The sequence below is a fragment of the Erythrolamprus reginae genome, chromosome 2, assembly GCF_031021105.1.
Source record: "Erythrolamprus reginae isolate rEryReg1 chromosome 2, rEryReg1.hap1, whole genome shotgun sequence".
NCBI lineage: Eukaryota > Metazoa > Chordata > Lepidosauria > Squamata > Dipsadidae > Erythrolamprus > Erythrolamprus reginae.
In genome coordinates this window covers 131,025,691-131,038,896 of record NC_091951.1, presented here as the reverse complement: position 1 = coordinate 131,038,896, position 13,206 = coordinate 131,025,691, and the positions used below count along the sequence as shown (strand labels likewise).

The 13,206-nt window shown below is 34.1% G+C and overlaps 1 protein-coding gene across 1 annotated transcript in view; it reads left to right on the top strand.

Annotated features, from left to right (window-relative positions):
• Window positions 1-4,031: 4,031 nt before the first annotated feature.
• TENM2 (teneurin transmembrane protein 2) overlaps window positions 4,032-13,206 on the top strand; it is a 1,054,259-nt gene continuing 1,045,084 nt past the window's right edge. The window contains exon 1 of the mRNA XM_070739470.1: window positions 4,032-4,257. Within this exon, the coding sequence (XP_070595571.1) occupies window positions 4,032-4,257 (226 nt within the window). The remainder of the gene's footprint in view (window positions 4,258-13,206) is intronic.

The window sequence follows — 13,206 nt, the reverse complement described above, 5'->3', positions numbered from 1 at the left end:
TTAGCTATTTAGCAATTTTAATGGGTTTTTCAAACTACATTTGCACAATTACAATCAGCAAATATGGGGGAAGAGGGGTGGTGCTTTGCAGCATTACCAGTCACAGAGAGCAGACATTTCCATTCCTTTGCTAGCTTCTCTTTGTTTGTGCACCCCAAAAGGAGCCAAAGCTGCCTTGTAGGGGCATTAAAGCTAAGGCGGGGCACCCTATGAGGTTCAGGAGAGATCAGAACTCTCCTGCTCACCCTTGGGGATTTTTTCCCTCTATGCCATAACATGGAATAGAGGCATTGTAAAATGACTGCCAGGAAGCTGGAGAAGCAGAGGACCATCTAAGCATAGTGCAGGTGTGGACTTTGGTGAACAGTGTGTGAAGTTTGCAGCCACATAGCTACAAAAATTGCTGGACCAGCTCCCTCTCTCCTGCTGGAAGTGCCTTCCAAAGCATCTCCTAGGTCATTAGAAGCATCACAGGATATGGCTGTGAGCACACTAACCTTGCACTTTCTGGGCTTTGCTGGCCTGCTGCTCATCAGCAGAGGTGCTTTTTGGGAGGTCCTTGCTGTCAGGGAGAGGGAAGCTGACTCTGGCAAGTGTTGCAGCCACTCTCACACTTCCTGGAGACCAAAAAACCCTGCTTGTTTTGCACATTGACTCTGTTTCTGGTTTTCCTTCAGTGCAGTGGGCAGGGCCCTCACAGTCACAGCAGGAAACTTCCCAGCAGCCATTGGGATTCACTGTTGCCAACAGGCTTGGAAACAGGGCCCTGGAAGCAGTGTTTATTTCAGAATAAACATATTCTAGGGCACTTTGCACCTGCAGATTTGGTTCGGGGCTGAGAGGCACTAAAAGAAGGAGGAATGCTCAATGGTATCTTGTCACAACAACAGCCAGGTGTGGAAATGTTAGAAATCCTGCATAGGAAACCGGATTTTAAGACACCTGCTTCTCACTCTCCCACATTTGCCATTTTTTTCTCACATGTTTTCTTCCCCCGTGTTTTTGCCAAGAAGAAAGACTCTGGCTTCCAGATCAGGTGAAGCACTTCTAGGAAGACCCAGCATTACTGAGAGCACCACAAATTCATTAAAAATCCCCCCCAAAGCCAGAAACAAGATGGTAATTCATATGCAGTGCCGAGTATTCAGCTTCTGCGCATGCACAGATAAAAATCAGCAAAAAAATTAAAAGTTTTTTTTAAAAGATGGTGCAGATGGATTGGTGCTGACCAATCCAGTTTGGTGATGTCATCATGACATCACCAGCAGGTTGCTACCAATACAGGTGAATTGGTCCAAACCAGAAGGAACCCACCCCTGATTTAAATGTGATAATATGGAAGACATTATCATTAAAATCACCCATGAAGATCACAATACAAGATTGAATTTATAAAGAGACCTAAGGAGTTTCTGAAAATCTTATGAGACCAGCCAGAGGAACAGATTGATTAGTTTTGGGATACAAATAACTAAGAATGTGAAATTCTTTGGAAAAGTGACAATAGGTTTGAAAATATGGTCATTGGATTTTTGGATATCAAGGAGAAAGGAGTGGAATTTGGGAAGAGATGGTGTCAGTAATCCAAAGTACAAGGGAGGCACTGACAAGTCTACGGAGAGGGGTGGCATACAAATCTAATAAATAAATAAATAAATAAATAAATACGTAAGTAAGTAAGTAAGTAAGTAAGTAAGTAAGTAAGTAAGGCAATTTAAGGAAATAATGAATTAAACAGAGAGCATGGATGGACTGCTGAGAAATGTAATATATGCAGTGATGGGCTCCTATGGGAACGGTCAGGAATGCAGTTCCGGTAGCAAAATTTGGAGCTCCACCCCAGAGCGCCCAATTTGCACTGGAATATGTTGAAACAAAATGCATAAGCCATGCCCACAGTGTGGTAGCAAAAATTTTGGTAGCCCATCACTGTATATATGTCACATGTTTTTGCTGAATTTGAAAATTAAGGGAGACTAGGATAAATCTATTTTGGCTTTATTTTGGCCTCATCAGCTAGCCATACCTTCCCTGGGACTTGAACTTTCAACCTTTGCCTTGTAAGGCAGAGAATTAACCTCTAGGCTACAGTATCTAATCCCTTCAGCTCTGTACCAAAAACCTCTGTTTTTGTGTCGAATCATACATATATACATATATACTGTATATACATATACATCCATATACTGTACATATATACATATAAATATAAATATAACTTGGGTCCTTTGGGGTGTGAAGCAATAAGCTTTGCACACTTGGTTTGGGAGATTTTCTGTCATTCTTCCTTGCAAATTCTCTCATGCTCAGTCAGTTTGGATGACAACCGGCAGTGATTTCAGGTTCCTCCAGAGATGCTCACTAGGGTTCAAGTCAGTGCTCTGGTTGGGCCACTCTAGTACATTCACTCTGGGGATTAATTGCAAGGGTAGATGAAAAAATGGAATAGACAAAACAAATGAAACAAGATAATAATAATAATAATAATAATAATAATAATAATAATAATAATTATTATTATTATTATTATTTATTAGATTTGTATGCCGTCCCTCTCCGAAGACTCAGAGTGGCTCACAACAGTATATGAATAGTGAAAATGTGAAAGCAGACAGAAATAAAGATCCAAGAGAGGAATATGGGAGGCAAGCTAAGAAATGAACAATTAAAGCTTTAAAGCAAATAAGAGATGGTGGTTAAAAGGGGAATATTTTTAAATATAGTAGTGGCATAATCAAAATTAGGATATGGATGGAAACTAGAAAGTATTAATAAATTATACATGTTTATATAATGAGAAGTAATAGTAAAAGTAATAGTATAGGGGAAATTAGAACCTGAACTAAGTATATAAAAAGGCATATGTTTACTAAACGTAACAAATATTATCAAAATACTTTATTTGTATTAAAATGTATGACATGCAAAATATGATGATTGACCTAAAAATAACATGTTGAAACATTGAATAACAAAATAATGAAGGATTATAAATTGAACAAGCAAATAATGGAAGATTTAAATTTAGCATAAATGTTTGTACTCTTATTATAATTATAAAAGCTTGTTAAAATTAATAAATGATTAATAATATTATATTTGTATTAAAAGGTATGGCATTTAAAATAGGGTGATTGGCTTAGAAATAAGACATTGAAATGTTGAATGAAAGATTATAGTTTAATGAAAGTATGTGTATTGTTACAAGAATTATATAAGCTTCTTAAAAGAAACCAATACGATTAATACTATGGCATTTTATTTGTATTAAAATGTATGACACTCAGATGCCACACTGTTCATGCGTTGATTTGTCTGTAAAAAAAAAAAAGTAAAAAACTTATATTTTAAAAAAATCAGGAAGATATGGTGTAGGAGGATTACCTGATGACAAAAATTAAAATGAATTTAGAATACTGTACGTAGGAAACTTTGCTCCTACCCACCAAAACAAAACAAGCAACCAACAATAAACAAACAAAACCATCGTTCATTGCTTTATATAATACATTCAAATGTATTTTCAGCTTAAATCTTAAGAATTTTTTTATATAATTCACTCTATTTTCAATATTTTACAGGAGAATCTAATACTGTATTCAAATATACCTACATCTAACAAGAAATGTAATCATTTTTATTTTTTGTTGCAGAGAATAAATGTCAAAGAATTGTTAAATTGTTGTCATTGGGCATTCACACATGAACTTATTGCAGTAGTTTATTTTTTTATCTATTTTTAAACGCATCAATAAAAATAATTTTAATACAATATAATTAGGCACATAATTTAATTTTTCTTTATGTTTCTATTTAAGTTTATTTACCAATGTATATATGTATGTATTAAAATTCTAGTTACATTCTTTTTAAAATGTTACATACAATGTGTTATATACAGTCTCCATTTATGAAAGACATAGACAAGAATCATTGCATTGTTCTTTTTCTATGTTTTGTAGGTAGTAAAGTAACCAGCCACATTTACATCAGTGGGGGAAAAGATTTAATTTTCTCCTTGACTCAGAATTATGGATGTAAAAGACAGAAGGCACCGTTCTTTGACAAGAGGTAGATGTGGGAAGGAATGTCGCTATACAAGTTCTTCACTGGACAGTGAAGACTGCAGAGTACCTACTCAGAAGTCCTATAGTTCAAGTGAGACGCTGAAGGCTTATGATCATGAAACAAGAATGCATTATGGAAATCGAGTTACTGACCTAGTTCACAGAGAATCAGATGAATTTCCAAGACAAGGTATGTTATATATTCTAGACTTTTACCAACTTGTATTTACTTTGCATGTCCTTTTGGCAAATGTGTTTACTTGTGATTTGACATTACTGTACAAAATTCAGGTGCCATTGTGATACTAAATTTTGAACATGTTGCATATTCAGAAATGCCTTTTTGTATTTCCTTTTTAGTATAGAAGTATTAATAATTATGAATATTATGCAAGTATCATACCATTATATTTAAGTATTTTAAATATTATAATCTTGCATTATGTCATCAAGATTTCTACATACATAGTAGAAATATTTTCCCATTTATTGTTTCTAGATTAGTTGCACTCTGAAATTATTAGTATGATTATCTTACAGCACACCCATACCCAACCTCCATCCAATTTACTTCTTACTTAACTAAATTACATTTTGCTGAAATGTTTTCACCATCTGATACTTAATTTCACTTTTTTAAAAATTAAAAGATAAATCCCATTTATTTTTGTCTTTATGTTCTACTGTTTCACAGAGATCCAGAAGTCTGTAATTAAATCAAGGACTGAGAATGTATTTACATGAATGTATAAATTGTTATCCAATATATTTAACATTTCACAAATTTCATTAAAATGTACGAAGGATGTAGCATTTTTTATTTTGCTTATAGTATGTTTCTCTCTACATTTCTTTAAATGTTTATTAATTCTGATTTTACTTAATTTTAAATATATCAATTAATCAAATAACTATACTTCAGATTTGTAACCTTGCATTTAATACAGCCATACCTATAATGCAGGATATGTAAATATTTGTAGACTTGCATTGAGCTTCCTATAATTCTTTTAAGTCATCTAATTCGTTTGTAAGATTGAATCAAACCAGCTGTTTCTAGGATTTTCTCTAGCCCCAAATTAACCTCATGCCATGTAATATCTTGAAACAAAATGGATCCCATAGGCTTATCAGTCTTGTGAGAGAATATTCATTCAGCACTGATTTAATTTAGTCCAATTTACAGTTATATAAATGCACTTGATGCTTTATAAATACCTTTTAATCTATATATCTGGATCATTGGTTCATATAATAATTATTCATATCTAATTGCTTTATCAATACATTTATGAGATCATTGGTTTCATTTTTTTTATTTCCAAAATCTTCCAACTCTATGGAACTATGAACATTAAAACAATTTCTCAGGATATTCTCCAAGGAAACTCAGAATGGTTTTAGTTTTTCAAAAAGCAATGCAAGCTTGCTTAAACTCTGAAACACTGATTTGCCAAGGACTCAAAGAGCCTTATGGTTAAGTAGATATCCATATTTGGATGTCCCACTGTTTGTTGTAGCCGCCATCTCACAACAATGCATGTCACATTACATCTGTAGCATTACTTGAAGAACAATGTTATTTGAATAAAACATTTCCCAACACAAACACACCAAACCTTTTCTTTTAAAAAAAGTTTCAGACTACTTTGTGTCTAGAATTCTTGGATTTTTAAACGCTTCCTCCAACTTTCTTTTTTTTTCATGAAAGTAGTTTGAACTTATTATTATTACTTGGATTTGTATGCCGCCCTCTCCGAGAACTTGCCCATTATATGAGATATCTGCCCTATCCTGTTAGAATATTTGAGTTTAGATATATGTTGATTTTGTGTGTGTGTGTGTGAAAGAGAACGAGAGAGAGAGGGAGAGAGAGAGAGAGACAGACAGACAGATAGACAGAGACACAGAGATGGAGAGAGACAGATACAAAGAGAGAGATTCAAAATTGATCTAAAACGATTGTAAATTAAATGAATGATGTGTACCTGCACTAGTGGTGAAGATTTTGATTTTTTTAAAATTTAAAGCTATAGAATATTTATACAGTATACTGTATACTAATTCATTCTGAGATTAATTCAGTAGTCCGATTTGTCACTATACAGATATGAATATGTGCTCAGGCACATAGTTATAATTGAATGTCTCATATAATGTTTTGTTGTCATAAATAACCTTAATTGCTTTTTATAATTATATTAAGTTTTATAGTTTTCAGTGCTCAGTAATCAGATGGGTAGCCATATAGTTTAATAATTTTTTTTAACATTTAGGTGTAAAATACTACTTTCTTCATTTTTTCAGCTATTGCACAGTTTAATATTGCATGAAGTCATACATTTATGGTAGCATGACAATTAGATAATGATGACATTTAATAAAATAAAATAAAAATTTTAAACAACAATCTTTTAAACCTTGACATATAGATGGTATAACACTTAAAATCAAGAAAAAATACTTCCATAGCTCTGTTATGGAAAATTAGTCTAAATTGAGAAATTTTCAGAATGTATAAATAAAACAAAACACATTATAATTGAAAAGTAAGTGAAAAGTAGACTGGAAAGAATGTTGGTGAAGAAGAAATAACAAATTGTCTTGGTTATTTTGTTTTCAAAATAGAAATGAACTATTTCTAGCCACAATACAAGCTTAATCTGCTTTAATATTGAACTTCGGTAGAGAGGGGTTAATCTTTAAAAAAAAAAATTTATTTCAGGTCTATAACTTAATACTTTGTTAGGGTGAAAAGGGCAAAGATAAGAAAATGAAGGGATAAACCAAGTAGATCCAAGTAATATTTTCTAGAAAACAGCGAATCTGTTAAAATATGCTTTACTATGAATATAGAAAAGTACTTCATTATCAAGGATGTGAAGTTTTGAGTTGAGCTAGGTTTAAGGCTATGGGTTCGGGTAAGATTAGATGCAATAACATGGGGAATAAATGAGGTTACAAGTTATACATTGAAATTCTGGAAGCATATCAGTAGTTCAAGGGTGAAATTCAAAACTTTTCCCTACCGTTTCTTTGGACATGGCTTGGTGGACGTGGCAGGGGAAGGATACTGCAAAATCCCCATGCCCTCCCCACTGTAGGGCCAGTCAGAGATGGTATTTGCCATTTCTCCAAACTATACAAAATTTCTGCTACCAGTTCTCCAGAACCTGTCAGAACCTTCTGATTTTCACCCCTGTAATAATTGCCTGCTATGATTGCATTCAGTCCATACATAAAATATGAAACTCTAGTCATTAGTCTTATATATTATGTCATATTAATTATTCATGTAAAATTATTTTTTTCTACAGAGGTCAACAAATCACAGTGAAGACACTTATCAAACATGAAACTATAGTTTCTTAGATAGAAAACATATAAGTTATTTAAGATTTTCCCCATTAATTTATTGGATCATACTTTCTTGTCACGGTCTTGGTATTAGTATCTGGTTTTCTGTTATGTTTAGGACAATTTGGAGGAAGAGAAAATAGGTTATTAATTATCTAGCCATTCTAAAATTAATATCTTTCCCCTTTACAATGAAAATTTGAGAGGGATCACACCGAGTCCTATTTTGCCTGCTAATAGCAAACTTCAATGATACAGGTAAGATTTTCTGTGAATAATCTTGGGTCACAGGGCAACATTCCGATGTATTTACCAAGGAAATTCTGCCAGGATTAAGGTATTTTAACTTTACTCTCTTTTTCCCATTTGCAAAGGCTACTTTCTGAAAGAAGGAACCAAATCGTTCTTGGAGGATACAGAGGCTGGTTGGAACTTTTTGGGGAACTGAAAGTGGGAATGATCCATAACTAGATTGCAGCCAATCAATGAATTTTGGGGGGGATCATTTCATCACAAAGTTTAAGAATCTCTGATTTTATTTACAATAGTTAGAAACATTTGAAACACTAGGAGCTATAGAAAAAGAGCTGGATTCAAAGGCTCAAGGTCATCCATTTGGATTATTGCTACCAAAGATTCAAATCCCCCTTTCAATTGATCATTATCTAATGTAATTTAGCTTTGACCATTAGTTAATTAGATTCCTGTAGCAATAATAAATAAATCCATACTTTGAAAATTAACTTACATGCTTATTTACACCTCGTATTAGCATGCTATTCAGCTAAAGAAGCAATTAAAGAAATAACCTGGCCTATAAACAGTTGCTAGTTGGAGAAATTTGCGAAATGCCTTCTATTTTATAGTGATCTTACAATTCTGAATGTATTTGTCTTTATTATTATATTATAGAAGAGTTATCCCAGTTATCATTCTTCCTTTTCACTATTATTATGAAAAAAGATTGCTAATTACAATTAAAGGTTATATATTGATGTATTAGAGTTCCTATTCCAAGAGTTGGAATTCTCTTCTGTTACAATTGGGAACTGTCTAACATAATTCCTGAATGTTTTCTATGCCTATATTTCCATATACCATCTCCTGACTCTACCCCTTCTTTTAAGTCTGCATAGACCTTTCTGTTTTAGTATCTTCTGACTTCATTTTTTAAAAGATTCTGATGTACTTTTTAATGGACTACATAGATTTACTACTATTATTACTACTACTGCTACTACTACCTCTTCCTTCTCCTCCTCCTTCTCCTCTTCTTCCCCTCCTCTTCCTCCTTCTCCTCCTCCTCTTCCTCCTGTTTTGGTTTTCATTTCAATATATTTTTCATTGATTTCTGCTTTGACTATTTTCCTACCCATTTTTTTTAAAAAATATTATTCTTCCAAGAGTTAATTTGTATTCTCAATTGCTGGAAATTGCAGGACTTGCTTTACTTTTATGTTGCAAATTATGATGCAAAATTAATCCTTCCTAAAATCATATTGGGTGATACTTCTGATTTTTTAATGTATTCAGTTTCAAAAGGTGACTTTATAATGACTTGATAATCTAGATAAGAAGCCCCAGAAAGTTATCATTATCTCCAAATAAAGGTCAAGAATAAATAGTTCAGCCATGAGTGTTCTTTTTTAAAATTTTCACATAAGTGCATGTTTTATCTACCAATTATTTGACACAGCAGAAAGAGCTGGCCCAAGCAAGAAATGTGAACTGCTGGAAATTAAATAAGTTTATCTCAGGATCATTAAATTGATCATTACAATCAAAATAGGATTAAAGACCTCTTAACAATAGGTAGTCCAAAATAACAATTATAGAAGATGCTTAGACTTTTTTGAGTTTTAAGTTATTCTATTTTTTTATTAATAGCCCAACTACTCTGTCAATACATTCTTGTATTTATTTGTGTAACTTATTCTAAGTATTAAACTAGCAGTCAAAATAAACAAGATGATGCTTTGCATGAATTCCTGAAGTTTACGGGGAATGGATATAGTGCTGGTCAAGACAGAAAGAAGCCTCCTTCTGTACTTGATTAGACCACAACAGGTATTATTATAAAAATTGTTTGAATAAGCAAGTTAGCACTTTTTTCATGCTATCTTATCCTCAGTTGCATAAAAACATGTATGCATGGTCCAATCAAGGTGTCATCTGGTTGCCTGGCAAATTCACTCCTCCTTTCTGACCACCTATAGGAATGTCCTTGGTTCCTAGGGGAAAGTATTTTGATTTGACTAAAACTGCAGCTCTCTCTATTCCCCCCCTATTTCTCAGCTCTGAAGCCTCAAAATGGTCTTGGTCAGGTCAGCTTCAGGGTTGACAGTACTAAGTCAGACAAAGCAAAGAAGAGAAAATTAAGATATTGAATATATTAAATGAACCTGAGGAATAAGTGAAGAATATTTTTTTTTTAAAAGAATTATCTATTAGCTTTGGGAAAACAAATTAACAGGATTGCTAGACTCTTAATCGTCTCTCAGCAATAGTGATTGCAAGAAATTTGGCAACCCTTCTGGAGATATTTACTGAGCTGTCAGCTAAAATGAAGTTACTGATCTCTTCATCTGATCTTGCATGAATGTGAGTCAGAAAAGGAATTGTTAATTCAGTGCACCACCTCTTGTAAAGAAGGGAATTGGAAAATTATATGTGTAACAGTTTCTATTTCCTCTTGGGGCAAAAGCAAAACCATTCTTGGATTGAAGCATTTTGAAATCTTTCCTTAAAATAGAAGGAAGACAAAACATTAAATCAGAGATGAAAAAAAATTCTTTCAGAGTATTTTTTATGCGATCACAATTTCCCAACTATTATTCAGGCTCTAATGTGTTTGTGTGCATATATGTACTTCATGTATATGTACACAAACACAAAGACAGAGACACAGACGTCATAATTGCTTATTGTTTTGGAAAAGGAGAACAAGACAAAAATATATACAAGTCTTAACTAATGGCCAAACATAAACATAAATTAAAATAACAAATATTCCAAAATAGTAAGCTGATAAACAGAATGGCATTAGTACAATTATTAAACTTTTACTCATATCAGTTTAATGTTTCTAACTTGCCACCTAAATGAATTATATTAGAAATGAAATGTTGATATTACTGTGGTAAAGTAAAAAATGTGTCTCTGCTTAACCAAATGAATACACTTTTTTTGTTTTTTTACCCTGATTTCCATATTTTAAAATCACATTTATCTTAAACTTTGATTCTATGTTTGAGTCTGTGTACATGTACTCTCGTGCATGCAATTAAATATGTCCTCTCATATTAGCTTTCTTGCCAAATTCTTGTTTAAAAAAACATTGTAAATGCATACATTATCACCATGATCTGCTTCAAGCACTGAATTCATTAAGTAGATTGTTAATAAAATGCAGAATGATATATCACAATTTTAATGCTCTATCTCCCAAAGTTAATGAAGAGTTACAATTTTCTAGATGACAAATTAAAAGGAGGCTAAAATGGTGGATAAGATTGCCTAGAGATTTAACAACATTCTAATTAAAATAAAGGGCATTAAAGCGAATTAAAATCTTGATTTGTGAGTATTAAAAATATGAGGAATATGTGGCTTATTGTTGCTAGGGGCCAAAATTTGTGTATAAATAGGAAAGATATTGTAAACCTTACTGAAGTTTTTTTTAAAAAAAGATCTTAATAATAGTGTATAGAAAACCAAATGTTTTCTCATTATTTGTCACTGAAATCTTCATCAACACAATAGGCTACATTTCATTTTTATTAGAAGCACAGCTTCAATTAATTATTTTTTCCAAACTCTGATAAAAAGCAGACATCTATTCTATCTCTGACATTCAAACTATTTATAAATATACTTCTACTGTAAAAATGTTTTCTGTGGTGATCTTTAGTTTGATAATACAAAATATTATCAAAATATTATTCAGCCTTTGATTATTATCTCTCTCTTCTTCTTTTTTTGCAATTCCAAAGAATTTCACAGATGAACCAATTATAGTGTTTATATATAATCTAATATTGCATTTCCATTTCCATACAAACCCACACAAATACACCACACAAATACACACCAAACTAGGACAACCAAAGACTGAGGCTCCATTGAGACCATTTTCAAAGTGCACTATAATTTAAAACTTTTCTATCTGCTAGCATATCAAATCCAAATTTCAACAAATGATTTATTTTTATACATAATTATTGACCATTTTAGCCTGATGGCATTTTAGAAGCTTAAAGAAATAATATTTAAATATTAATTGACCAAAAATATGTACCTCCCACCCAAATTAAAACAACTCTCCTTACTGTCAAACCCTAACCCAAAGATTACAACCTGTGCAAACGCCCCCCTTGCCACAGCCAAAAGGGGATGTTCCAAGGTCAGCTGTGGATCGAGGACGCCCAAGTTGTGGACCCTCTCTGACAGGGACAAAAGCTCCCCCCCCCAGGCTAATGAATGTACAGATGGAAGTGTCCTTGGGAGGCAGAAACACAGCCACTCTGTCTTGTTGGGGTTGAGCTTGAGCCTGTTACACCCATCCAGACCCTAACAGTCTCCAGACACTGGCACATCACTTCCACTGCTTCACTGACTGGACACGGGGTAGAGATGTATAGCTGAGTATCATCAGCATATTGATAGTAACTCACCCCGTGCCCTCGGATGATCTCGCCCAGCAGTTTCATGTAGATATTAAACAGCAGGGGAGAGAAGACCGACCCCTGAGGAACCCCACAAGGGAGGGACCTAGAAATCAACATCTGAACCCCTGCTAACACTGACTGTGACTGACCAGAGAGGTAGGAGTAGAGGTAGTAAAAGAGTGCCTCCCAATCCCCCCCAGCTGGTGCTGAAGGATACCATGGTCAATAGTATTGAAATCCCCTGAGAGGGCCAAGAAGCACCAGGATAGAGGATAAACCCCTATTCCGGCCTGCGAGAGATCATCCATCAGCACAACCAAAGCAGTTTACATGCTGTAGCCGGGCCTGAATCCTGACTGTTGAGGGCCCAGATAATTGGCTCCATACAAGGACTGATGGAGTTGGAGCAACACCATCTTCTCGACAACCTCCCCCATAAAGTGAAGGTTGGAGACCGGACGATAGTTGTTGAATACAGCTGGGTCCAGGGAAGGCTTCTTGAGGAGGGGGCGTACAAGTGCCTTCTTGTAGGGAGCCAGGAAGTAGCCCTCCCTCAAGGAAGTGTTGACAATCTCCTGAACCCAGCTCCGTTTCACCTCCCTGCTGGCCGAGACCAGCCAGCAGGGACATTGTCCAACAAACAGGTGGCAGAGCTACCAGCTCCCATGGCCTTGTCCACTTCACCAGGTGTTACCTGGTCAAACTCATCCCATACAACAGGACTAACACAAGCAAAATAATAATAATAATAACAATAATAATAATAATAATAGTAATAGTAATAATAATAATAATAATAACAACAACAAAACAACAACAATAGAACAACAATAATAATAACGACGATGACAACAACAACAACAAAGTTGGAGGTTTTCTAGTCCAACCCCCTGCTTAGGCAGGAAACCCTACACTACTTTAGATAAATGGTTATCCAACATCTTAAAAACTTCCAGTGTTGAATCATCACAACTTCTGGAGGCAAGCTGTTCCATTGATTAATTGTTCTAACTGTCAGGAATTTTTTTCTTAGTTCTAAGTTACTTATCTCCTTGATTACTTTACACCCATTGCTTCTTGTTCTACCCTCAGGTGCTTTGGAGAATAGGTTGACT